Consider the following 25,901-nt stretch of genomic DNA (forward strand, 5'->3'; position numbering starts at 1 on the left):
AAAGGCTGGGAAAAGACTTTTCAATCAAATGGTCTTAAGAAACAAGCAGGGGTAGCCATCCTGATATCCAACAAAATAGACTTCAAACTAAAATCAATCAAAAGAGATCAAGAAGGACATTACATCCTCGTCACAGGAAAGATCGACCAAGATGAAGTTTCAATTCTGAACATATATGCCCCAAACACAAGGGCACCCACATATGTAAAAGAAACATTACTAAAGCTTAAACCACATATAAAACCCCACACATTAATAGTGGGAGATCTCAACACCCCACTTTCACCACTGGACAGATCTCCCAAATCGAAACTTAACAGAGAAATAAAGGACTTAACTGATGTCATAACCCAATTGGACCTAATAGATATCTACAGAACATTCCATCCTAACAAGAAAGAATATACCTTCTTCTCAGCACCCCATGGAACTTTCTCTAAAATCGACCACATACTTGGCCACTCAACAGATACAAAACAATCAGAATAACCTCCTGTGTTCTATCAGACCACCATGGTTTAAAGCTAGATTTCAACAACAACAAAAACTACAGAAAACCTACAATCTCATGGAAACTGAATAATGCTTAACTGAATCACCAATGGGTTAAGGAAGAAATAAAGAAAGAAATTAAAGACTTCCTAGAGATCAATGAAAATGAAGACACCACATACCCAAACTTATGGGACACTATGAAAGCAGTGCTAAGAGGGAAATTAATAGCACTAAATGCCCACATAAAGAAGTTGGAGAAATCCCACACTAGTGACTTAACAGCACATCTGAAAGCTCTAGAACAAGAAGAAGCAAAGTCTACCAGGAAGAATAGACGCCAGGAAATTATCAAAGTGAGAGGTGAAATTAATAAATTAGAAACTAAGAGAATAATACAAAAAATTAATGAAACAAAGAGTTGGTTCTTTGAGAAAATCAACAAGATAGACAAGCCCTTATCCAAACTAACCAAAAGACAGAGAGAGAGAATCCAAATCAACAAAATCAGAAATGAAAAGGGGGACATAACAACAGACATTGAGGAAATCCAGAGAATTATAAGGTCATATTTCAAAAAACCTCTACTCCACAAAACTGGAAAACCTAAAAGAAATGGACATTTTTCTGGATAGGTACCACATACCTAAGTTAAATCAAGACCAGATAAACTATTTAAATAGTCCAATAATCCCTAAGGAAATAGAAACAGTCATTAAAAGTCTCCCAACCAAAAAAAGCCCAGGACCAGATGGTTTCAGCACAGAATTCTACCAGATCTTCAAAGAAGAGTTAATACCAATACTCTCTAAATTGTTCCACATAATAGAAACAGAAGGAACATTACCAAACTCCTTCTATGAGGCTACAATTACCCTGATTCCTAAACCAAACAAGGATGCAACAAAGAAAGAGAACTACAGACCGATCTCCCTCATGAACATTGATGCAAAAATACTCAATAAAATACTGGCAAACAGACTCCAAGAACACATCAGAACAATTATCCACTATGATCAAGTAGGCTTCATCCCAGGGATGCAAGGGTGGTTCAACATACGAAAGTCCATCAATGTAATACACCATATAAACAAACTCAAAGAAAAAAACCCCATGATCATCTCACTAGATGCAGAAAAGGCATTTGACAAAATCTAACACCCCTTCATGATAAAAGTCTTGGAGCGATCAGGAATACAGGGAACATACCTAAACATAATAAAGGCAATATATAGCAAACCAACAGCCAACATCAAATTAAATGGAGAGAAACTCAAAGCAATTCCACTAAAATCAGGAATGAGACAAGGCTGTCCACTCTCCCCATACTTATTCAATATAGTACTTGAAGTTCTAGCCAGAGCAATAAGACATCATAAGGAGATTAAGGGGATTCAAATTGGAAAGGAAGAAGTCAAGCTTTCCCTATTTGCAGATGACATGATAGTATACTTGAGTGACCCCAAAGATTCCACCCAGGAATTCATAAAGCTTATAAACACCTTCAGCAACGTAGCAGGATACAAGATCAACTCAAAAAAAAAATCAGTAGCCCTCCTATATACAATGGACAAAGAAGCTGAGAAGGCAATTAGAGATACATCACCCTTTACAATAGCCAAAAATGACATAAAATACCTTGGGGTAACACTAACCAAGCAAGTGAAGGACCTATATGACAAGAACTTTAAGTCCCTGAAAAAAGAAATTGAAGAAGATGTCAGAAAATGGAAAGATCTCCCATGCTCATGGATAGGCAGGGTTAACATAGTAAAAATGGCAATCTTACCAAAAGCAATTTACAGATTCAATGCAATCCCCATCAAAATACCAACACAATTCTTCACAGACCTGGAAAGAATAATACTCAACTTCATATGGAAAAACAAAAAACCCAGGATAGCTAAAAGAAACCTGTAAAATAAAACAACTTCTGGAGGCATCACAATCCCTGACTTCAAGCTCTACTATAGAGCTACAGTAATAAAAACAGCTTGGTATTGGCATAAAAAACCGACATGTGGACCAATGGAATCGAATTGAAGACCCTGACATTAACCCACACACCTATGGACATATAATTTTTGACAAAGAAGCCAAAAGTGTACAATGGAAAAAAGAAAGCATCTTCAACAAATGGTGCTGGCATAACTGGATATCAACGTGTAGAAGGCTGCAAATAGATCCATATCTGTCACCGTGCACAAAACTTAAGTCCAAGTGGATCAAAGACCTCAACATAAATCCAGCTACTCTGAACCTGCTAGAAGAGAAAGTAGGAAATAGTCTTGAACGCATTGGCATAGGAGATCACTTCCTAAATATAACACCAGTAGCGCAGACACTGAGACAAACAATCAATCAATGGGACCTCTTGAAACTGAGAAGCTTTTGTAGAGCAAAGGATACGGTCAACAAGGCAAAGCGACAGCCTACTGAATGGGAAAAGATCTTCACCAACCCCACATGTGACAGAGGACTGATATCCAGAATATATAAGGAACTCAAGAAATTAGACATCAAAACAACCAACAGTCCAATTGAGAAATGGGCTTTAGAATTCTCAACAGAGGAAACCCAAATGGCTGAAAGACATTTAAGGAATTGCTCAACATCCCTAATCATCAGGGAAATGCAAATCAAAACAACTCTGAGATACCACCTTACGCCTGTCAGAGTGGCTAAGATAAAAAACACTAAAGACACTTTATGCTGGAGAGGATGTGGAACTAGGGGAACTCTCCTCCACTGCTGGTGGGAATGCAAGCTTGTACAACCACTTTGGAAATCAATATGGCGCTTTCTTAGAAAATTAGGAATCAATCTCCCCCAAGATCCAGCTATACCACTCCTGGGCATATACCCAAGAAATGCTCAATCATACCACAAGAGCACTTGCTCAGCTATGTTCATATCAGCAAAAAATCATCCTGAGTGAGGTAACCCAGACTCAGAAAGACAAATATGGTATGTACTCACTCATAGGAAGATGCTAGATGTGGAACAAGGATGACTGGACTGCTACTCACATCACCAGTGAGGCTACCTGGAAAACGGGACCCCAAAAAAGACACGGAGAAATGGACAAGATCTACATGAACAGCCTGGTCATGAGTGGGAACAATGAAGGGCGACGGTCGAGGGAAAGAGAGTGGGAGATCCTACCTGGATCAAGAAAAGAGAGGGAGAAAAAGGAATAGGAGACCATGGTAAATGAAGACCACATGAGAAGGTGAGAAGGGGAGGAAGCAGAGAGCTAGGGAGGCCCATGGAGATCCACAAAGATACCCCCGCAAAAGACTGCTGGCAATGGTCGAGAGACGGCAGGAACTGACCTACTCTGGTGATGGGATGGCCAGACACCCTGATAGTTGTGCCATAAACCCCATCCAAGGACTGAGGAATCTGAATGCAGACATCCACGGCTGGGCCCCTGGTAGAGCACTGGGAGTCTAATTAGTGAGAAAGAAGAGGGTTTATATGAGTGAGAATTGTTGAAGCCAAGGTTGGATAAAGCACCGGGACAAATAACCAAATGAATAACCAAATGAATGGAAGCACAGGATCTATGAACCAAAGGCTGAGGGGCCCCCAACTGGATCAGGCCCCCTGAATGCGTGAGACACTCATTTGGCTTGATCTGTTTGGGAGGCAGCTGTGCATTGGTGCCGGGTCCTGGGCTCGTTGCATGAGTTGGCTGTTTGAATCCTGGGATTTATGCAGGGACACTTGTCTCGGTCTGGGAGGCGGGGAATGGACCTGCCTGGACTGAGTCTACCAGGTCGATCCCGGTCCTCGGGGAGACCTTGATCTGGAGGAGGTGGGGATGGGGGGTGGCTGGGGGGAGGGGAGGGCGAGAGGGGGAGAACAGGGGAATCTGTGGCTATTATGTTGAACTGAATGGTGTTGTAAAATAATAAAAAAAAAAAACATAAAAGTTTTAAAATTAAAAAAATAAAAATAAAAAAGGAAGAAATTTACCCTCAATCACCACATAATGCATTAAATCATGCTCTTTTTGTTCTGAACTTTTTGAATGTGGATGTCAGTGAGCAGTCTGCCACAGAGAGGTTTTGGCACAGTAGCACCCAAACGACTTTTGCTCAAGTGAAATGGAAAGATCCCTGCTTGGGATTATGGAAGGGTCCCGATCCTGTTTTAATATTTGGTCGAGGACATGTTTGTGTTTTTTCACAAGAGGAGAATGAAGCTTGCTGGTTACCAGAGCATCTGATAAGGAGTGTGGAACTAAGAAAAGTCAGCTCCAATGATGTTCCTGTCTTACCAGAATGAAAGCGGCCCAATTAGTGTTTCTGAGGTTTTGTCACTGGTTAATGCAAACAGTGAGGAAATAGAGTTCAGAGCTGTGCCGCTTTTGGCTTTACTAGCGCCTTTAGAAAAATATATCACCTAATAGCTGTGCAGTATTTGGCGAAGAACTTTACAGCAGCTACATAAGGTAATTTCACCCTCAGTGTAAAAATAAGTTTTTCGGTAGAGCAAACCAAAAGTACTGCTGTAATAGAAACTATTATGAATTTGGGTGAAGGGACAGCCTCTAGTTAAAAACCGTTTACCTCTGACAGTACATCTCTGCTGGTTCCAGAATGGCTGAGAGAACTTGGCAACTTTGGGGTGTGGCTTCGTCCGAGAATGTTACAGTCCCCAAGCAACAAGTATCACAACTCTATAAAGACAACACTCACCAAATCCCAGTGTTGTATAGCAAAGCTGACTATAAACTCTAAACTTTAGAAATGGTGTACAAACTTCCTGTCTAGTTAAGAGAATCTTTCTAATAGAGATAGTGATAATAGGAGTAAGAAGTAGAAAAAGATGAAAAGATATGTGAGGTTGTAGAAATTATTCTCTTATTAGAAATCTTTAGGTGTTTGCTAAGTTAAATAGATCTATAGAGTTCCTTTAAGAATATAAGCTTCCAAGAAGTATCTAAGGTAGTCTTAAGACATGTAGCAATAAGCTTGTAAGAAATAAATATGCTAGTTGTAAATGTAAGTTTAAATAAGAATAAGATGGAATGAATATAAGAAGTAATAAGAAATATATTTGCTAAAGTAGTTCTATAGTTTCCTTAAGGAGTATAAATAAGTAGATGTTAATACGTTATATGTCAGTTTGTAAAGTGAAAATGTTGAATGTGAGTCTAAATGCTTTGCAAGGCAAAATACGTTATATGTGAGTTTGTAAAAAAGTGTAAATGTCAAGTGTGAGTCTATGCTTAATGTATATGGTGAAAAAATTTGAGACACAGAAGGTAGTGTCCTAGCAGACTGCAAATTAGGAAGTCTGAATGGTTTCAAAAGCTCCAGAAGCTGCTAAGCCAATGGTGGACGCCAGAACCAGCACAACAAGGCATCTACAGCTGAGATCTGTGGAAAATCAATTCAACACAGAAAAACCTGAGTTAACATAAAAAATGGTGCGTTTTAGAATACTACTGTACCTAAAAAGGTCTGTCTGTGAGAACAAAAGTTGCAGAGATGCTTGTTTGAACTAAAATTGTTAACTGCAAAAAGTTTTGGTTGTAAAACGTCTCTTCATATTTGGAAGTGAAAGCCTGATACCAGAATTTCCTTTTTTTTAACTTTCTGAACTTAAAATAATGAGATAAAACTACAAAACAATTTTTGTTATGGATTTCTTATTTGGAAGGCTAGTACCAGAATTTATCATTTGAATTTTGGGACTTAATGAAATGAACAATAGATTTCATTGCAATGGACAATTTTGAGTTTACTTATAGTAATGACCTAGGAACTGTTTTCTGGAATTGGGTTAAAAATAGAACTGTTTAAATGAAGAAATTTATTGTTTCTACCTAGACTAAAGATGCAGTTTTGTGTATGCATATATGCTTTATTAACTGGTGATTCATGAATTGTTTTATGGAACTGTTTATTTAAAAATGGAATTACTTTTGGAACTGGTTTTGTATTGCAAATGGAACTGTTTAAATGGAAAATTTTGGGTTTTCTAACTAGGCTTGAGATTTTGCTTTAAAAAAATTATAAAGAAAAGGGAGAGTTAATATTCCTTAGCCTATTTAATTTAAAATTTTGTTTGAGTGGATTAATGTCATGTTTTGTTAGTAAGAAATGCAAATGGGGTATACTAAGAGACTACTTTTAAAGTGTAAAGAGTTTTATTAGGAAACTGCTTTTGGATGTTTTGCTAAGTTTTCAAAGTGTTAATGGTTAGATTGTGAATACTGCATTTCAATATGAGCTTATAGGAATTATGTAAGTTTGGGTTCCTCTACCTAGGTTTGAAATTGTTTTTAAAAATTATAAAGAAAAGGAGGAGTTATGAGTGAATTAAGGTTGAATGCATGCTTGCAGAAATTATGTTTAACTTATTGGTATTAATGCACCCTAGTTTTGTGGAGTTAAGAAAATATTTAAGTTTGATGTGAATACATCAAAGTTTTTCCTGTGTTGTTAGCAAGAAAATTCAAATGATTTTACTAAGAATTAAAGTTGTAAGACTGAGAAAATTGTTAACTATATATATAGCACCATAAACGTTAATTCAGATGGTTCTGTTAAGAGTTTGCTTTGAGTTGTAAGATTGGGAGAATTGTGACTATGTATAGCAATATTTATGTTAACCTGTTAATGGTAATGATGAAGCTAAGGGATTCTTTAAGTTTGCAATTGCATTAAGTTTTTGGTTTAGAAAGGGCTTGAGGCAGCTAAGACTGCTGTAGTCACCTTGGACCTAATTCAAAAGAAAAATGCCATCTTTATCATCCTCTACTCCCATACTGGGAGGTATAACAGCTATGGAGATTGCTGTAAGCTATTAATAATTAGTTATTTTTTATATATTAAGAAAGGAGGACCTGTGGGAGCCCATTTTTGGGGTCCTCGTGGCTTTACCCAGCAGGTCCGCATAGACAGGATGATTAGGGCCACAGGCCTGAGTGCAGGTGTCTGAGATGGTTTGCACTTGGCTGTGCTGGGGGGAGGTCTTTTGCTCCACCACTTGGTGTCTCTATAAATACCCTGGGGCAGAGACAGTCGGGGCCATTGGAAAAGGTTCCAGGCCCTCTTGAGACTATCCTTTATTTTCTATCTGTTTATCTCCGCAATCTAGATCCTTCTATCTAATATTTCCTGCTGCTCCCACTCAAGAAAACTCTGAGGAACTGTGGAGTTGGTGGGTAAACGCCCCACATAACACCAAATAGTCCATGCTAGATGGCTTCCCACTTGACTGACCCTTGGCCTCATCAAGGTATAGCTTTAATGCACAGCTGGACTCCTTATAACATATTCTTGTGGCTTGCCACAGGCAGTTGTAATTATTAATCAATATCTGCCAACTACCATGAAAAACATGCTAAAGCTTGAGTATGGCTTGGTTCTATAGCAGTTGCTTAGATTGTATGAGAACTTGGTTTGATCTCCAGTTCTGGAAAACAAAATATATTGTTATTTAAGCTGTGACAACACATCTGTAAAGGTTAGAGTGTACTGAGCTTGAGGCCAGCCTGAGCAACATAATAAAGTCTTTTCTCCAAAAAATATTGACATTACACTAGATCACAAGACAGAGACTATGTGGTAAACTCCACCAAAGAAAAGACAAAATGTCCTTATCTACACATTGTATTTGGACACAAAAAAGGGAGTAGAAATACACACAGATGTCAACATGAGCTATATTCTGAAGGTTGATATGATTTTTAGTGTTGCCACAATGATAAAAATCCAGAATCACCTGGGAGATGGACTTTCTGGGCATGCCTGTGAGGGATTATCTTCATTACTTTAACTAATGTTAGGAAGATCCATCATATCTGTGAGCAGGACCATTCCCTGTCTGAGGATCCTGGACTGTACAAAGAGAGTAGAGCATTAGCATGCACATATTCATTATTCTCTTGGGACTGTCGGTAGAATATAATCAGGGGCTCCAAGATCTAGATACCTTTGCTTATACCCTCATAACTGACTGGGAGCTAAAACAAGATTTCCTCTCTTTGGTTATATATATTGTCACAACTGAAAAAGAAACTAAGGGGGCTGGAGAGATGACTCATCAGTTAAGAGCACTGACTGATCTTCTAGAGGAGCTTTGTTCAATTCCCAGCATCCACTCTGCAGCTAATAACAGTCTGTAACTTCAGTTCCAGGGGGATCCAACTCTTTTGTTCTGGACTCTGACAGCATCAGGCATGCACATGGTGTACAGAGACACATGTAGGCAAAATACTCATATACATAAACAAAAATTATTTCAAAAAAGCAACTAAGAAAGTGGGCTTCTTTCTAGTGACATCATTTTTTTACTTTAACATTTCACACAATGAGCACACATTATTCTTATAATTAAATAAAAAGATAATAACACCAAGATCTCCCTCCAAAAATCAAAAGGAAAGTAAGTATTTATTCAGTTCCTAAATGGAGTTGTTCTATAGTTAATACAAATATGCAGGAAAAACCATCATACCAGAAAAGAGCAATTTATTTTATTACATTAAAAGGTAAAACCCATAATATGACCACACAAAGTCAGACAACTAGAAATGTAAATACCCAACTATCACACAGAGCGAATAATGGCTTCTGTCATTAATATGCAAAGAAGCAGAAGTCAAAGCAACATACAACTTTCACCTATTATTGTAGGACTACAGGCTTTCTTCCTTGGTGTTATTGGTTTGTTGACTTTGTTTCCTAACTTTAGTATGTTATAGTAGAGATAGAGTGAGGAGAAAATGGAGCTGTTTTGGATGACATGGCACTTAGAGACTATCCTATGGGAATACTTTGAAATACATAAAAACATTCTATTCACAAAGTTGGTCATAGCATTATTTATAATACTGAAAGTTTGGAAATAACCTAAATTTCCAACAACTGAGAAGGTTAAGAAAAGTACAACAAAACTATGCAATAAAATATATTACCAGCAATATAAAATATCTGCAAAAGTCACTAATAACCATATATAATGTTTAGAGAGAAAGAACAGAAACTGTATTATAAAGAACATAGAGGATCAAGAAATATAAAACATTCATACCACTAAAAGGACAAGATATTAAATGGCAATCTCAGGATAAAGCACTCATTTTCTCACCATTTATTTTATTTCTGATTTCCAATTTTTCTATAATTAACACATCAAATTCATAATGAGAAAAAGTGCCTTTTTAAAAGTTAAGTAAATAGCAGATTTTTTAGACATGTTCCTTTTCCCCCACAATACAGTCTAGAGAGTCCCAAAAGCCTTAGCCTCTAAGCAGTGGGGTCAGGGGAGCCAGGCTATGAAGAATGGCCATGAGGGGGCTGGAGCAAAGAATAGAGGCACAAGCTAGAAGGGCCAGGGAGGCAGGGATTGGCAAGGGAAAGTCAGCCAAGGGAAGGGGCATTGTGGAGCCAGGGAAGACTCTGACTGCTCAGCGGGGGTCTTTCTAGACCCTTAGTAGGCACTGACGGTGTTCTCAAAGGGCAGGGTCAAGAGGGATTTTTAGGAAGACACATGGATTCCTTAAGGAACAGGGGTGGAAAAGTGGTGGGGGAGGTAAACTATTTGGAAAGGAGAGAGAGAAGGACAGAGGCAATGGCAATGAGAATGAAAGGAAGAGGCTGATGGCCACAGCAAACTCCTCACTCTATGCCTAAACGAAACATGGTTTGTTCATATTGGGCAAATACAGGACAGTAGGAACGTGCCAATCATGGCCAACAAATCCAGCTCAAATCCAGGGAAGCTCTGTCTAGTAGAACTGTCTGCTATGACGGAAAGGTTCTAAGTCTAGCTACTGAGCACTTGAATTATGATGTACCAGAAATCGTTTAAAATTTTATTTCATGTCAATGAGTTTAAATGTAAATAGTCACATATATCTTGTGGCTATTAAATGGACAGCACCATTGGGCTTATGACTTCATAGGAAGCAGAATTTGGAGGGGGTTGACACTAAAACTGTGCTTTAGGAAATAAAATAAGAGAAAAATGAAATGTATATACTATGGTCAAACAGGAACAATAAATGGACATAAAATAAAAACCTGTGTCAAAATCTGTCTCCATAACTGTGGAGGAGACGAAGCTAGGTAAAATAAAAACAAGCTGTGAACAACTTCTAAACTAAATTACAAAAATGGTACTGAGTCAATCAATGAGGGTAAAAAAGATAAAGAACAAGAAAAGACTGAAACAAATAATCTACAAAAGCCAGTCTCTAGACAAGGATCAGGGGAGATGAATGGGAAAATCAATCCCCAAATACAAATTACTGTTGCCAAGACAGTCATTTAATTGTTCAGCAAAATCACTGTACTGTCAGCAACCTCTCCTACCATAGGCCAATTAGCAAAAACAATCTGTCTTTGAGATTTTACAGACTTAAAAATAACATCTTGGCTTTTGGGTTACAATTTAATATATGACATCAATTTATTCTAATTAGCTATTTGCTATATTTTGTTTTACAGACATTTACCTTGAAATACTCAGGCATTTTTAAGGAGAAAATTGTTGAAATTACTCCTTTAAGACAAGACTAAATACACTGTATGTTGGAAAGCTGTTGACTACTGATAATGGAACAGTTTTTAGCATACTAAAGAACTGACTTTTCTTTAACAGCAATGAAATAACATTATCCCTACGACATACCTTTTCTGTCACTTTCATATTTAAGCAATATGCAGGGAATGCAGAACTACATTCTGAAAATTACTTACACCCTATTAATGAAAAGTTTCCACAAGCCACATGAAAATTTACATTTCATAAATTCATGCTTTCTTTACCAAAAGGTAGAAGTAGAATAGCTTCTGCCTCCAGGATAAATGGGTATCTGCAATTCTCTAAATAGGAACATGAATACAATTTTGAATGTATATTCAAATCATGGGTATAGTTACATTTTAAATGCTTTTTATTGTGAATAACAGACTTTTGAACAGACAGCCATTGAGTTCAAGAGTTATGCTATTTACTAACAAATTATTATTTGGACCAGCAAGTACTGAATTTCTTACCTTTATCTATACTTTACTAAGCATTTTTATTTAATGAAGAAATGCTGCACTAATAATCCCATGTGTATTTTACCTTTGATTTTTAAATCTGTAGTCTTAGAAGCAAAAGTTGAACATAGACCATATAGTAGTTGCTTCTAGAATTACTACTTAATTTCACACTTAAGAATAAATGAGTCCCATGTTAACATGTTTTACTATAATGGGCTACCTAAGATATATGGTTACTTTTTGAAATGCACTAAATTTGACAAGGAAATTATTTCTTGAGTATAGTATTATTTTTGGCTGGCATGGATTTTATATACAAAGGTATGATTATATTTCAGTAAGTTCACTTTGTACTTATTTAATCTAAGCTATGAGTGCTTTTAAAATGGATGAGTTTCAGCCTAGCCCAAATCCAATGATTGATTATAACTTAAGAACTAAATAAAAAGACTTGTCTGCCACATAGTCCTAGGCCAAATTGATGATGCATGTTTTGATTGCTTCCCACTCATGTTACATCTAATACAATGGGTAGTAAAAGATAACCATCTCTAATGTCACTTTTCACAAGCCAGAAGTGGGCAAGGGGACACATATGTGTCCTTTTTGGCTGGCAGAACTCAAGGCTTCAATGAGTGGGTAAGACCTCCATGTTGGGAGTCATTATATACATTGTGATCCTGCAATGGGTCAGAATCCACAAAATAAAGTTCCCCTGCATGGATGTCAGAAAAATTAGCCAGAAATTCAGCAGGATTAAAGCCAACCCACACAGTATACCTATAGTCTATGGTGCGTATAGAATAGCCCATGATTTTTATATCTTTTAAGCTTGGCTTGTCAGAATTCCACTGAGGGGAATCTGAAGGCCGCGGGTACTGACTATAGGCAATGGACTCCCGGGGATTACCAAGGAAGTGTGGATCCTCTTCCAAGTCATGGAGCTGGAAATGCTTCTGGAGATTCTGGCCTTCTCTGCACAGCTTAACATGAAAAGAAGGGATGGGGCATTGAGGAGGAACTTGCAGTCCCGCAAGTCCAGCAAGTGTGGCGAAGAGAGATACAAGTTCCACAAGGTCCACGATGTGCCTACCTGAAACAGGAAGCAGCACAGCGGGATCTAGTACACTGCAGAGCCAGCTAAACCAGAAGCCTGTCTGAGCACCACCTGTTCCCCATTTCGTTTTCATATATAACACCCAATTTTTAGCAAAAGAAGTTTAGAAATGCTACCACTCCAGGACTTCTCCCTTCACTAATGGTCCATTCAATGTAATGAGATGTAAAATTAAGGTATTTCCAGCCTGTTGGAAGCATTTTTAAACTACTTAAATTTCGGAGCCAAATATTTGATCCAGACAAGTTTAACCAATTAAAGCTATTCTACCCACTATGAAAAAGTCTGCTGAAGATTACTCATTTCTAACTATTTGCATTTGATCTATATTTTCTTTTTAATGTAAAACACACAAAACATGAAATTCACAATCTTAACCACTTTTTAATGGCAATTCATATATTCACATTGTGTCAGCACCACCATCACTTCTACAATTCATTTTAAGTCTCTGGCCCCACCACCTCAGCACTTAACCCTTCACTAAAACCAAACAACAGCTGTCCATTTTTCTACCACCATCAACTGATAATACTGATTCTGCTTTCTAGCACTATGAATTTGACTACTAGAGATATCTCATGTGAATAGTCTCAGACCACATTTGATCCTTTGTGCCTGGTTTATTTCACTTAACATAATGAGTACTCAAGGCTCATCCATTCTATAGGATACACTGGCATTTCCTTTCTTTTAAAGGATGAATAATATTATACTGTATGTATATACCACATTGTGTATAACCATAGATTGGTAGCAGTAAATAACTGCTGGAGGAGAATGCCCAGCCCAGCTGTTCACAGGCCATCTCTTAGAAATATCAAGCTCTCTGCAAGTTATGTCAAGAACTCTAGGGACACAGCTTTTATGTGTCATCAACCATGTTGATATGGGATTTTCAGCAATGCAGCTACTTCTGAGGCATCAGTGCTCCTGTGAGTATCCCCTCACCCATATTCCTATTAGTGACCCCAATAAAACCCACTGATTCACCAAGTCGGGCTTTGGTATAATTGTTACTTTGGTCTGTCATGGATTGATTACCTTTCTGGGGATGAGGAGCTGTATATGCATGTGTGTGTTGCATCTCCCTAGATAAAGCCTCTCATACAAAAAAAAACAAAAAAAAAACAAACTATGAAAGTAGAAGACAATATGACCACATGTATACATCATTGAAAAAAAGTTGTTTACCCTCAGTCTAGTCAATTGAGGAATTAAGGCTGTGGAACACTGCACAGAAAGAATGGTCTGGATACTTGCCAAGAGGAATTCTAAGAGATGAGGGGGCAATCAGGTCATATAAGGCCTTGATTGCCATTATAGAGACATTTACTCCATGAGCTGGGAATACAGGAGGCTCCTGAGTAAGGCTGTATTTTGGAGATTCTGCTTTTTGTTTTAACTTTCATCTTTGCAGTGCTAGGGATAGAAGACAGAGCTTCAGTCCATCCCAGACACAAGTCTTCAGTCCATCCCAGACACAAACTCCACACCATTGAACTATATATTCCTACCTCTGCTTTGAGTTTGGAAATGGTTACTTGCAATACTATGAGAAGGAAACACTCTAGAGAACCAAGGGCACAAGCAAGGTGACTTCAGAAAGTTGCTGCAGCAGAAGAATGATGGCAGTGGAATTGATAAGAACAGGCAGAGACAGATTCTGAATAGAAAGGAGCATGCTTGCTGATGCAAAGCACATATAGGATAAAGAAAAAAGATGGACTAAAAAGACTCACAACCTTCTTTTTTCATTATCAGGGATTGAAACCAGGGCCTTATGCATGCTAGGCAAACACTCTACCATTGAGCTAGGTCCTGAGCCTGAATTTTATTTTTTGAGATGAGTTCTCAATTAGTTATAGAGACTGGCCTTGAACTCACTCTGTATCTCAAATAGGTTTTGAGCATGTGATCTTCATGCCTCAGCCTCTGAGTAGCCATGATTACAAGTCTCTGTCTACAGGATTTTTTGTTTGGTTGGTTTGTTGGTTGGTTGGCAGGCTGTTTTTGACGGGGGTGGGTAGGTGGTGGGTGGGGAGTGTGGGGTGTGGGGGGTGTTTTTGATTTGGGAACCTAAATGACAACATCATTTCTAAGGATAAGAGTGTCAAAGGTAAGAATGAAGGTGAATCAGTGTAAGTTCAGCTCCAGACATGTTAGATTGACTAGCCAAGTGGGACAATCTATTTGAAGTAAAAGTTGAAATTCAGAGAAAAGATGAAGACTATAGATTACACTTGGAAAAAATTGGATGACACTACATTACAGGGATTTGTCCCAGAAATAAAAAAAAAATAAATAAACTCATGCCTTGAAACTCTTTAACCTTTCTTTTGGTGTTGGGAAAGACACATAGAGCATGAAACATACAAAATTAAATGTGAAAAAGGAAAAATGGATGATATAAGCAAACTAAAAAATCCAGAAAGGTCAGAATGAAGATCTAAAACCAAGATCAATATACATAGCAATGAACATGAAATGCAAGACTTAGGTATTACAGATGGAGCCAGGGACCAGTTAGTCTAAAAAGGGGGTGACGTGATTTAGCACAGCTCACAAAAAAGCACTCTGAAAAGCCAAATGTCACTGAAGTATATAATTGGTGTCTGAAAGTACACTAGTCAGATAAATTAAGAATAAAACTCTCGCCGGGCGGTGGTGGCGCACACCTTTAATCCCAGCACTCGGGAGGCAGAGCCAGGTGGATCTCTGTGAGTTTGAGGCCAGCCTGGGCTACAAAGTGAGTTCCAGGAAAGGCGCAAAGCTACACAGAGAAACCCTGTCTCGAAAAACCAAAAAAAAAAAAAAAATACAACTCTCAAGAACCTACACCTGCCACTTCACATGGGCAGGAAGAGTGACTGTTTTTCAAGGCTTTGATGGAATTGCATATAGAAATCAAAGTAAATGTCCTTTGCTGCTAGGGAGTACAGAGCAGATTAACCTGGTGTGTTTCAATAGGTCAATGAGTTCCAAAATGAAAAATACCTCTCAGTACGCACTAGGTCCCCCAAAAAAGCATGCACATGAAACATTCCACTCATATGTTGGGGAGACTTTGTCTCAGCAGTCTACAGCCACTTTCTCTAAGGTCTAACATGTTGTTGTCACCTCCAAACATCCCTTCCCACCTTGGGAATGTCACTTACTCATTTGGCCCTCTATACTTTCCAAGGGCCCCAATATATAGTGGCCATTTTTGTCAGCTCTGACTCTGCCATGCATTCCCAACCTAGTGCATGGGAGATGCTAAAAAATATATGAATCCTAAACAATATTGAGAATGAACTTCAACATACCACAAAGAGGGACAGCTTGTTGTCTGATAAGGTAATTCACATATAAACCAAAGGTATTCTCACTGCTAGGTATTGTCACTTCTGTGTGTTTATACCTGGATCCATCAGTTCTGAGGTGGGATCAAAAGGGTCCTGGTAAGGGAAGAGCTTCTCGCCTACTCCAGGAAGTGGGGCTGTCTTTCCAGGAACATAGAACATCAGGGGCACATGTGTAGTGACATCAAAATTGCTGTATTTGGCCCATTCTCCGTGTTCACCTAGGGCCCACCCTGGGCCATAAAAAGCATACAATGAAAGAAAATTAATAATAATATTATGGTTTATTTACTTTAGATACCATTTCATTTCTCAATGTAAAGAGCAAAGGATACCAAACCTCATAACTTCAGGAAATTCCTCTAAAATTATAAAAGGTAATTTACAGCTGGGCGGCAGTGGTGCACGCCTTTAATCCCAGAATTCAGGAGGCAGAGCCAGGTGTTTCTCTGTGAGTTCGAGGCCAGACTGGTCTACAGAGTGAGATCCAGGACAGGCACCAAAAATATACAGAGAAACCCTGTCTCAGGAAAAAAAAACTTAAATAAGTAAAGATAATAGAATAATTCTTGAGAGAGAGAGGGAGGGAGGGAAGAGAGAGAGAGAGAGAGAGAGAGAGAGAGAGAGAGAGAGAGAGAGAGAGAGATTATAGACTTAGAATCCAGCTATAACCTCAGACTACTCTCCTTAGCAGCCTCCTACTTAGAAGGACTTTGAATAACCAGTGGCTAAGAACAGACATCATGTCATTGTGGATGTGCAAGGGCTCTGGTTCTGTAATGCTGGAAACTTAAGAGTAGTGTTCAAAGAGTCTGTAGGAGCTCAGTAAGACGTCTCTCCAGAGTATCACCTTTGTGGACTGGGTGAGGGGAAACCCTGAACCTCCACTCCTCTGCACTCTCCAGGACAAATCAGCCTTGACCCAGTGTGTTTGTAGGGCATTAGTACAGAGGTCATGTTGTTCCTATGTAGCATGAAGCTAAAAGGTTGAGGGTTAAGAAGCCTAGGGGACACGAAAGTGAGGGAACCCCAGCAGTGGGACCTCAGGAGTCAGCTCTGGGAAATCTGACTGATGTGCATGCACAGACCTGGAAGGGACAAAGTAAGCTCTCCTGTGGCATTCCCAAATATGGCCATTCTAAGTCCATAGGCCTTCATCAGCTTTAGTGGGCTGCCTGACATCATCCAAGGCATAGCACTTAGTTTAACCCACAGCATTCAGTACAGAGCTGTTGTTATTAGTTCATGGCTAAATAAATATATTCTTTCATTATTCTTCTGCTAAGCTTCAGTCTACGCTGCTATAATCAGGAACAAATATGTGAATAAATACAGAGACCAACAGACATTATGCAAAGTGAGAGACCCTGAAACACTCAGCCCTAAATGGGATGTCTCCATCAAATCCTTCCCCTCAGGTTTCAGGAACACTTTGGAAGAGGAGGCAGAAAGTGGGTCTCTGATTCTTGTGCCTCTCTTAGGCTCTTTCCCCACTGTTTGTCTTGTCCAATTCCAATGTGTTAATTTTTATTTTATCTTATTATATTTTATTTGATTATTATTCCTTAGAAGCTATTTGTTTTCTAATGAGAGACAGAAAGGGGGTACATTCAGATGAGAGGGGAGGTGGGGGGTAATTAAGAAGCATAGAGGGAGGGGAAACCCTAATCAGGACATATTGTGTGAGAAAAAGAATCTATTTTCAATAAAGGAAAAAATAAAAGATAAAAAAAAATATGAGAAAGAAAGCCCATATCCTTGAGAGGCCCAAGGATCTGTCTTTAGACAAGGAGGAAGTAGAGAACCTCCAAATAAAAGTCCTTCAGTTCTCTAGATTAGAAATAGGAGCTTCCTCCAAGAAAGAGATACTAAAGAAGTGGGGGAAAGGAAGGATAGTTGGATATATCAGTGGGATATATGTGACACAAAAGCAGAAGGAACCACATTGGTGGATGAAGGCAATCAGCTGGAGGAGGAGCAGAAGGTACAGGAGAGGGCAGCAGAGGGAAGGATTAATTTTAATACAGTATAGTGACATATGTTTGATGATGCTGTAATGAAGCCTATAACTATGTATGCTAACTTTTTAAAAATGTTAAGAGGACTGGAGAGGTGGCTCAGCAGTTCACAGCACTTCCTGATCTTCCAGAAGACCCATTTAATTCCTAGCACCCATGACAGGCAATTCACAACTGTCTAACACTCCAACACCAGAGGATCTGAAGCCCCTCTTCTGTTATCTGCAGGCACTATACTCATACTCATACACACACACACACACACACACACACACACACACACACACACATACATAATTTTAAAAACGTTAAGAGACACCAAAGCAAACCCTCTCTCACATAAATGCAAGGTCACTGATGAAATCACTAAGATAAAAGATGTAGCACTTGCATCCATTCTCACATATCCAAGATGGAGGGCCAAGAACAATTAAGTTGCTCTTAAAAGCTCTCTATGACCCTGGACTCAGAGCACTGCTGTTTTACACAAGAGTACACCCCTATGTATGTGGAAATTGTCCAAAGCATGCTTCACAGGAAATTGAGATGCTCAATCACCAATGCCCTACAAAATGCTTACCATGATCAGATGTGAAAGCAATAATTGTGTTGTTGGCTAGATGAAGATCATCCAAAGCACTCAAAAGATGCCCAACCTGAGTATCCAAATAGGACACAGAAGCAAAGTAGCTCTGGCGGATTTTCCGCTGCAAATGAAAAGAGTAAGAGCAATTTTGATTGCCTTGGCATACAAAGAGAATAGCTACCTGAACATCTCTCCCAAGCCCAACCTCTCCATTGATTGATGATGTTCTTATCCTAAACCTAACATTCCTTTTCCTACTTTCTGCAGCACTATTCCTGCAGAGGCCAAACTAACAATCTGTAGGACCAAACTGACATGTTTGAAAGCGAATCAGCTTTTATTTTAGGATATATGTCATGGCAAATGGATGTCATTAACTATTCCCTTCTGTCTGTTCTGCATATTCTGGACAGTCTCTAGAAATGAACATCTAAACAGAAAATGATCCCTTAATCCTTGCATTCCCAGAGCCACACGTTCTCTGATGAGGAGTATGCCAAAGATATCACTCAGCTCCATTCAAGCCACCAGGTGACTTGAAACACTAGAAATAGATTGTCTCCCAGCCACTGACACCAGAAGTCCAAAATCAGAAGTCCAAAATCAATGTTTGGGGAGGACCATTTCTGAAAGTTCTAGAGCAATAGTTCTCAACCTTCCTAATGTTGCAACCCTTTATTTAATACAAAAATTTCCTCGTGTTGTGGTGATTACCCAACCATAAAATTATTTCGTTGCTACTTCACAACTGTACTTCACAACTGCTACTTCACAACTGTAATTTTGTAATTTTGCTATTAAATATTGTAACATAAATATTTGTTTTCCAGTGGTCTTAGGTGATCCCTGTGAAAGTCATTCAACCCACAAAGGGGTCGAGACTCACAGGTTGAGAACCTCTGTTCTAAATGTACCTGTGTTTCTTGACTTGCAACAGTCACTGCAATCTGTCTCTATCTTTTCTGTCTCTATCTTTTCCTGCATCTGTTTCTGTCACTGTCCTCCCTACCTGACCTCCTTATCAGGACAACAGTCATATTGGGTTAGGGACTTACCTGATCAGTATGAGTGCATCTTAACTTACAGCAGGCTACATTCTGAGGTACAAGGAGTTAAATAGTTCAATATATCTTTGGGGGGGGGCACAAATTAACCCTTAATAATGACCCTGAGTAGGCCTGTCCTCTGACTACTTTCTTACCCAGCAAGAAATGGCAATTGATTAACTTTATGGACCAAGGTGTCAGGTGTAGCTCATTTATAACAAACCCTCAATGGGCAAAAGAATAATGAAGGGTAACCCAAGAGGAAATGCTGGGACTACTAGTCTATACCCAGAAGTAAAGAAGCTATAAGCCTTTCCTGAACTGACTCCTCAATTATTATCCACAACCCTTAAGGAAAATATTATTCTCCCTCCCCACTATCCCCCAAGTGGTAACAAACAATAGAACCACTTACCAGATCAGCCCCATTTTCTACCATCCTCAGGGTCCCTGCCTCATGAGATGGACCTGTGAGATGCTACTTCTCATTGCTAGGATAAGGGCAGTCATGAGACTTATCCCTTCATCTACTTGCAGTGACAAACATCTATGCTTTTAGAAAGATTATGCTGAGCCTCTGCCTACATATACTTTTTAGTAAATAAACTTTTCAGTCTGGAGCCCAGAGAACTTCAGTTCTCCTAAGGATCAAAACACCTCCTGCCTATGCTGGTCATGGAAAGAAGGCAATAAAAAATCAGGTATGATGTTCATATCTATTAAGCCACCTAGCCAATAAGGGTACAACTACAGAGAAGTAGACATACTCTTTATCAGAAGGGCCAGGGTTAAGACAGGCAAATGAGCCTTCAAGTTAGTTGGTCTGGATAAATCAGGGGAGGCTTCACAGAGGAGTATCTGTTGCTGTTAACCAAATATGAGCAAGATGCTCTAAAGCAACAACTGTTATGCATAAAGCAGAGTGGAGTTATGGAAGAGGATGGCACATTCAGAGCTATGTAATAACATAGGAAGGTAGAAAAAAACAGTAGGTTAGGGCCAGAGGACATAGACTTGGAAATTCTTCAAGGGAGTAAAAGTCTCAGGCTGTAGGTCAAGAAGGTCTTTCAAGACAGAGGTAATGCAATATAGGCTGCAAATTAGCAAAAGTCCTGTGGCAACAGCAGCACAGATTCTAGGGGCTGTAGACAAAATAGTACCAAGCCACTGCTGGCACCTAAGAATAATTCAGAATACTTGTTAAAAGAAAATCAGAAAGGCATGGTGTGTGTACCTGTGATTCTGGCACTTGGAAAGCTGAGGCAGAAGGATCACCATGCATTTTTCTTCAGCTGGGACTACAGAGTGAGGCCCTATCTCAAAAAAATGGGAAAAAATTTAAAAAGGAAAATGTACTACAGTGGTCCAGAAAGATGTGTTCAGAGAACAAGGCAGAACTAAGAATAATTTGTGGAGATCAAGCAGGTGTGGAGACAGGTAAGAAACATGGTATCAGAGGAAGATGAGAAAGCCAAGGGTGATAAAACTTCACATTCATCAACAGCATGATTTGCTACCATTTGATAGGAAGAGACACAGTGGAAGAGGAAGGAGAAAAGGCAGAGTAGGGGTGGTGACCTACCACGTGGAAAAAAACAGAATGAGGGTCTCCACGATCACCTGTCTGGGAGTAGGTCACAGGAGGGTAGACATGTGTGTCTGAAAGTTAGGAGGGACGTCTAGGCTGGAGTAGTTCTTGGATTAATCTAACAACAGGGTTCAGAGGAGGCTAACTAGGGAGAAGGCCAAGGTAGGGGGCTGAAATTGACCAAGGAGCAGTACCTAAGTGGGAAACACAGGAGGACCCTGCTATGCATACTGAAATAGAGAGGGACACAGAAAGGTTGGCAAGGAAGTATCAGAGTCAGATAGCTCCATATTAGATTGGTGAACAATGAAAAAGTAGCACTGACTCAGGGAAGTTGAAGACTTAGAAGGCAGATTTTTGCCAACAAGGTCAGTGTCTGCCACAATGAGAACTCGTAGTGATCCAGGAAGGCAGAAACCCATGTAGAGAAAGATGTAGAACGAATAGACCAGAAAGATCATGGATGAAGCCAGAATAGGCTACTCCTCACTGCCCTCAAACAGTTGAGGGAGCAGAGCAGCAAACAGAAAGAGAAGAGAACAAGGCAGAGGTGAGAGAAATGGTACTTCTGAAGATAGCAAGATGTGAGCAAAGAGGCTGCAGAGAATATCAGTAGGAATAGACCTCACAAAACAAGCAAAGTGCTCACCTGGACAGCTGAGAACTTCTGCTTAGTAGTAACAGAGGTTCTCTCCAGCAGCTCTCATAGCTGAACTGTTTCATTATAAGGGTACTGTAAATGGGGCAAGAGTGCTGAAGAGAGCATAAGAACAAGGAGGGTCGTGTCATGAGACTCCTTCCCCAAGACAGAATGGGAAGAGCGGCAACAAGAATGTCGGGCAAGGGAGCTGCAAGAGGAAGGGGCCATAACCAGACTTGTGCATAACCAAGCAGGTGCAGGCCTAAGCATAAAACTGGGAGGCTGAAGGAAGGAGATAGGTGAATTAAGAAAAGAAATCCAGTGCCGGGCGGTGGTGGCACATGCCTTTAATCCCAGCACTTGGGAAGCAGAGCCAGGAGGATCTCTGTGAGTTCGAGGCCAGCCTGGTCTACAGAGCGAGATGCAGGACAGGCACCAAAGCTACACAGAGAAACCCTGTCTCGAAAAACCTCAAGTCAGTGTTCTCACAGAACACTTTTACCCCTCCTGCTTCTGTTTGATTAAGAACATAAGGCACAGTGACTTGACAGGGGTCATGCCACTGGCATTGAGTAGAAAGAGACTTTAAAAAAAAAAAAAAAACTTTTCTGAACTGACAAAAGCAACTATGGGGATTTGAAGTTACATGTCCATGGAGTTAAAGCAGCTCCACCTGGCACCAGCTCTATGCCCCACCATGTCACACAGCAGTTTCCTGTCTGGCAACAGTAAGGTTCTCATCCCGCCCAGACACTCAAATACTTAGAACCCTTCCTGGCACCCAGTCCATTGTAGAGGGACATTTCAAGTCACTGTCACTAATAAAATATTCAGGTAACAATCTAAGGCTGCAGTTCAAACCATCTTGTTATCAGACTTGACAACACAGAACTAAGAAGCTGGTAGTTGTTTTAGCTTTCTGAAACAGGAGCTTACTATTTAGCCTATGTGAGCCTTTAACTCATTATGTAAACCAGTTGGCCTTGAATTCAAATGTGGCTTCACCAATGCTATCACACTATCAGTGCCTGATATATCCCCCGGGTATACCACTGGTACCTGAAAATCCACAGGAATTGGGCCATAGGGAACACTGATGTTTAAGGCTTGGACATCTTCCCGCTCCCTGATGTCCATCCAGGGGTTGTAGGCCACAGGTGGCAAGCCATCAGGGACCTGGGGATCAGGAGCCAGGGTGATATTTTCCAAGGGATACAACTTCTGAAATTCCTAAGAAAAAAACACACAAAGCCACAAGGTTGCTGCTCATTTGGCAAAAGCAAAAGATTGTGTTTTCTGAAAGCCTATGATACATTTACTTGGTGCTAATGCTCCCCATGTACTCACCACCGTCACCTGCTCTCTACCTTACGCCATTCTCACAAGACTCGAACAGCAACAAAATCCCCAAATGTTTCCTACAATGACAGCAGCAAATGTGCTCTCCTCTCATATACAGGTGCCCTCCTGCTCCTGTCCCAACATACAAAGGCATGGCAAAGCACAGTGGGCTCCCAAAACCTCCCTCAGCTTCCATGAGTCATGAGGAGAACTCACAGGACTTAGCAGAAAGTCCCATTTACAGTGATCCTTTATTAGAGTGAAAAGATTTCACATCCAATCAGCAAAGAAAAAACAAACATGAGGCCAAAAATCTGGAGGAAACCAATGACAAGCTTCAGAGTCCTTCCCAGGGATTTCACATAAGAGGCACTTATTGCCCCAGCTAGTTGAAAGAGGGTGCATATAAAATGCTACCAATCAGTGAAGTTCATTAAAACTGCAGCACCCAGTTTTGACATGGGGTTCATCATGTAGGCACTCTGCCTGAACCAGAACAAAATTTTGGGCTTCCATAAGGAAAGCACTGATTCATCATGTACCATTGTCTACCAAAACCACTCAGGCACTCCCAAATCAAAGTTCCCAGTTGCCAAACAAGGGCCAGACTTACAAGCAGACCTCTGAAAGTCTTGCAGCTAGGCACCTTTGTGAACTCTTTTCTGCAAGGGAGCTGAAGAGACTGTTACAAGCTGCTTCTTCTAAAGGGGCTGAGAGCTCCTACTGTGAGGGCAAGAGACTCAAGGCTCATCAAACAAGATGTCTACAACATTAAAGGGCATACTTTCAGGTCCGAACTCTCATTTATAACCAAGGGATATTCTTTGTAAAGTGAAAAGGCTGGGCTGTTCAGGCCCAGGTAAAAGAAAACAGAGAAAACCTGGAAAAGATTACTTAAAAGGACTATACATTCTAAATGATATAGAGAAGCATAGGATTTGAAGTACAAACAAGCAATTCTGTCTCCTGTGCTTACAGGGTCTGATATGACAACCTTAGGGAGGAATGACAATTAGGAAAAAGGGCTTCATGTTTCCTGACATTTTCTCCCACAAACAATCCCTTTCAGCTTCTGGTGGCTTTGCCTCACCTGTGTATGACATCATTGTACAATCCCATCTGCATGATGAGTCAAACAAAAGAAATCAAATCTCCAGCGGAGGAAAGTAGAAAGCTAAGCATTTATTACAAGATTCTTACATGTTCTAAGATTACTTTTTGCTCTTAAACTTTGACTACCCCTATCCCAAGTACACTAGTACTCATTAGGCATCCCAGTGGGTTATGAGCACCTTCGATACACAAATGCCTCTCTGGTGAATAAGTGAATAACAGATAATAGTGGCTGTGTTGGATCAGCCCTCAGGCAGCTCTTCACCTTGGGGTATCTGAAGGGGATGTGTGGCTTGTGATACCCAACTGCCAGGAAGAAAGGACTGGCTGATGTTTTCATCTTTTCCAACAATCGAATGGCTTCCTCAGTGCTTTGTTTGTCAGGCAAGGTGCCCTCAGGCACATCTGCCACATCCACAGGACAAAGCAGGTTGGCATGGAGTTTTCCATCTTGTCCCCTACATGTCTTTCAAAAAAAGTATAGCATCAGTCTATTAAATTCAATAACTAGAAATCCTGACAATTATATACTGAATAAATAGCACCATCACTAGCCCTCAAGTTCTTAAGTCACTCAGAATGAACATGCACACTGGAAGCAGAACTGAACCAGAAAAGTGTTTGTCCTTTCTCTAGACAAGGGCAAAAAAAAAAACCACATAACATTCAATTTGTTCCTGTGAATTCTATCTCCAGGCCAGAAATAACTAAAGGATACCCAAATTAACTATCAAAAATTATCTTAACATTTACGATCCTTAGCTTAATACTTCATCCAGAGTAAGCAACAAAAATCCATTAAGTGAACTAATCAGACTAATGCTTTAGGTTAAGGCTTTAATTTATATTTGTGTATGTGTACACATGTATGCTTGTATATGTGCCAGTGTACATTTGTGGTGTGTGTGGGGCGGGGGTTAGTACACATGAAAAGTAGAAGTCAACCTCAGTTGTTCCTCAGAAGCTATCCACCTTGGTATTGGAGACAGGGTCTCTCACTGAGACATTAGGCTAGGCTAGCTAGGCAGCAAGCTCCAGAGACCTGCTTGTATACCCAGTACTGGCTTCTTGATGGATGCTAGGGATTGAGTTCGGGTCCTCATGCTTCTAGAGCAAGCATTTACTGACTGAGCTATGTCCTTGGCCAACTTCAGGTTTTAGAATGAAAAACGCCCCATCAGCCAGTTGTGATGGTCCATGCCTCTAATTCCAGCCTCAGAGACGCTGAGGCAGGAAGATTCCGAGTCTCAGGCCAGCCTGGGTTTCAGAGCAAGTTCCAAACCAGCCTGCGCAAAAAAGTAATCATTGTGCTCAACAAACCAATTGCTAAATATCCTAATGCTTGTTTCTGAAAAACATTACAACAAGCAAAAGCAACAACCATCATAGTATAACCAGCTTAAAAGAAAATACCATATATTTAATAGTCCATTTGATAGGCAAGAAGACAGTGCTTCCTCAGCTCTTGTACAGACTGACCTTAGTGTTTTCATACTTCTCTGTTGATGGATGATAAGGTGGAAAAGACCAACTGTATGGAGAATCATCACTGTGATTGGAAGATATACCTTGAATTGGGGAAAAGAAAGTTGCTGAATAAA

The 25,901-nt window shown here is 39.9% G+C and overlaps 1 protein-coding gene across 6 annotated transcripts in view; it reads right to left on the minus strand.

The window, feature by feature from the left end:
* The window catches only part of Ids (iduronate 2-sulfatase), a 45,219-nt gene that overhangs the window by 6,266 nt on the left and 13,052 nt on the right, over positions 1-25,901 (minus strand). For 2 of the 6 annotated variants that reach the window (XM_037199262.1, XM_028862638.2), the window contains 6 exons: positions 25,780-25,868; positions 24,566-24,766; positions 22,906-23,076; positions 18,567-18,693; positions 16,028-16,201; positions 8,874-12,600 (listed from right to left, as the gene is read on the minus strand). In XM_037199262.1, the coding sequence (XP_037055157.1) occupies positions 12,128-12,600; positions 16,028-16,201; positions 18,567-18,693; positions 22,906-23,076; positions 24,566-24,766; positions 25,780-25,868 (1,235 nt within the window). In that variant the 3' untranslated portion in view covers positions 8,874-12,127. Of the gene's footprint in view, positions 1-8,873; positions 12,601-16,027; positions 16,202-18,566; positions 18,694-22,905; positions 23,077-24,565; positions 24,767-25,779; positions 25,869-25,901 lie in introns of those variants that run through there. The other 4 variants (XM_037199263.1, XM_037199264.1, XM_028862640.2 and 1 more) reach the window with 4 other exon arrangements.

The sequence above is a fragment of the Peromyscus leucopus genome, chromosome X, assembly GCF_004664715.2.
Source record: "Peromyscus leucopus breed LL Stock chromosome X, UCI_PerLeu_2.1, whole genome shotgun sequence".
In the NCBI taxonomy this organism is placed as follows: Eukaryota; Metazoa; Chordata; class Mammalia; order Rodentia; family Cricetidae; genus Peromyscus; species Peromyscus leucopus.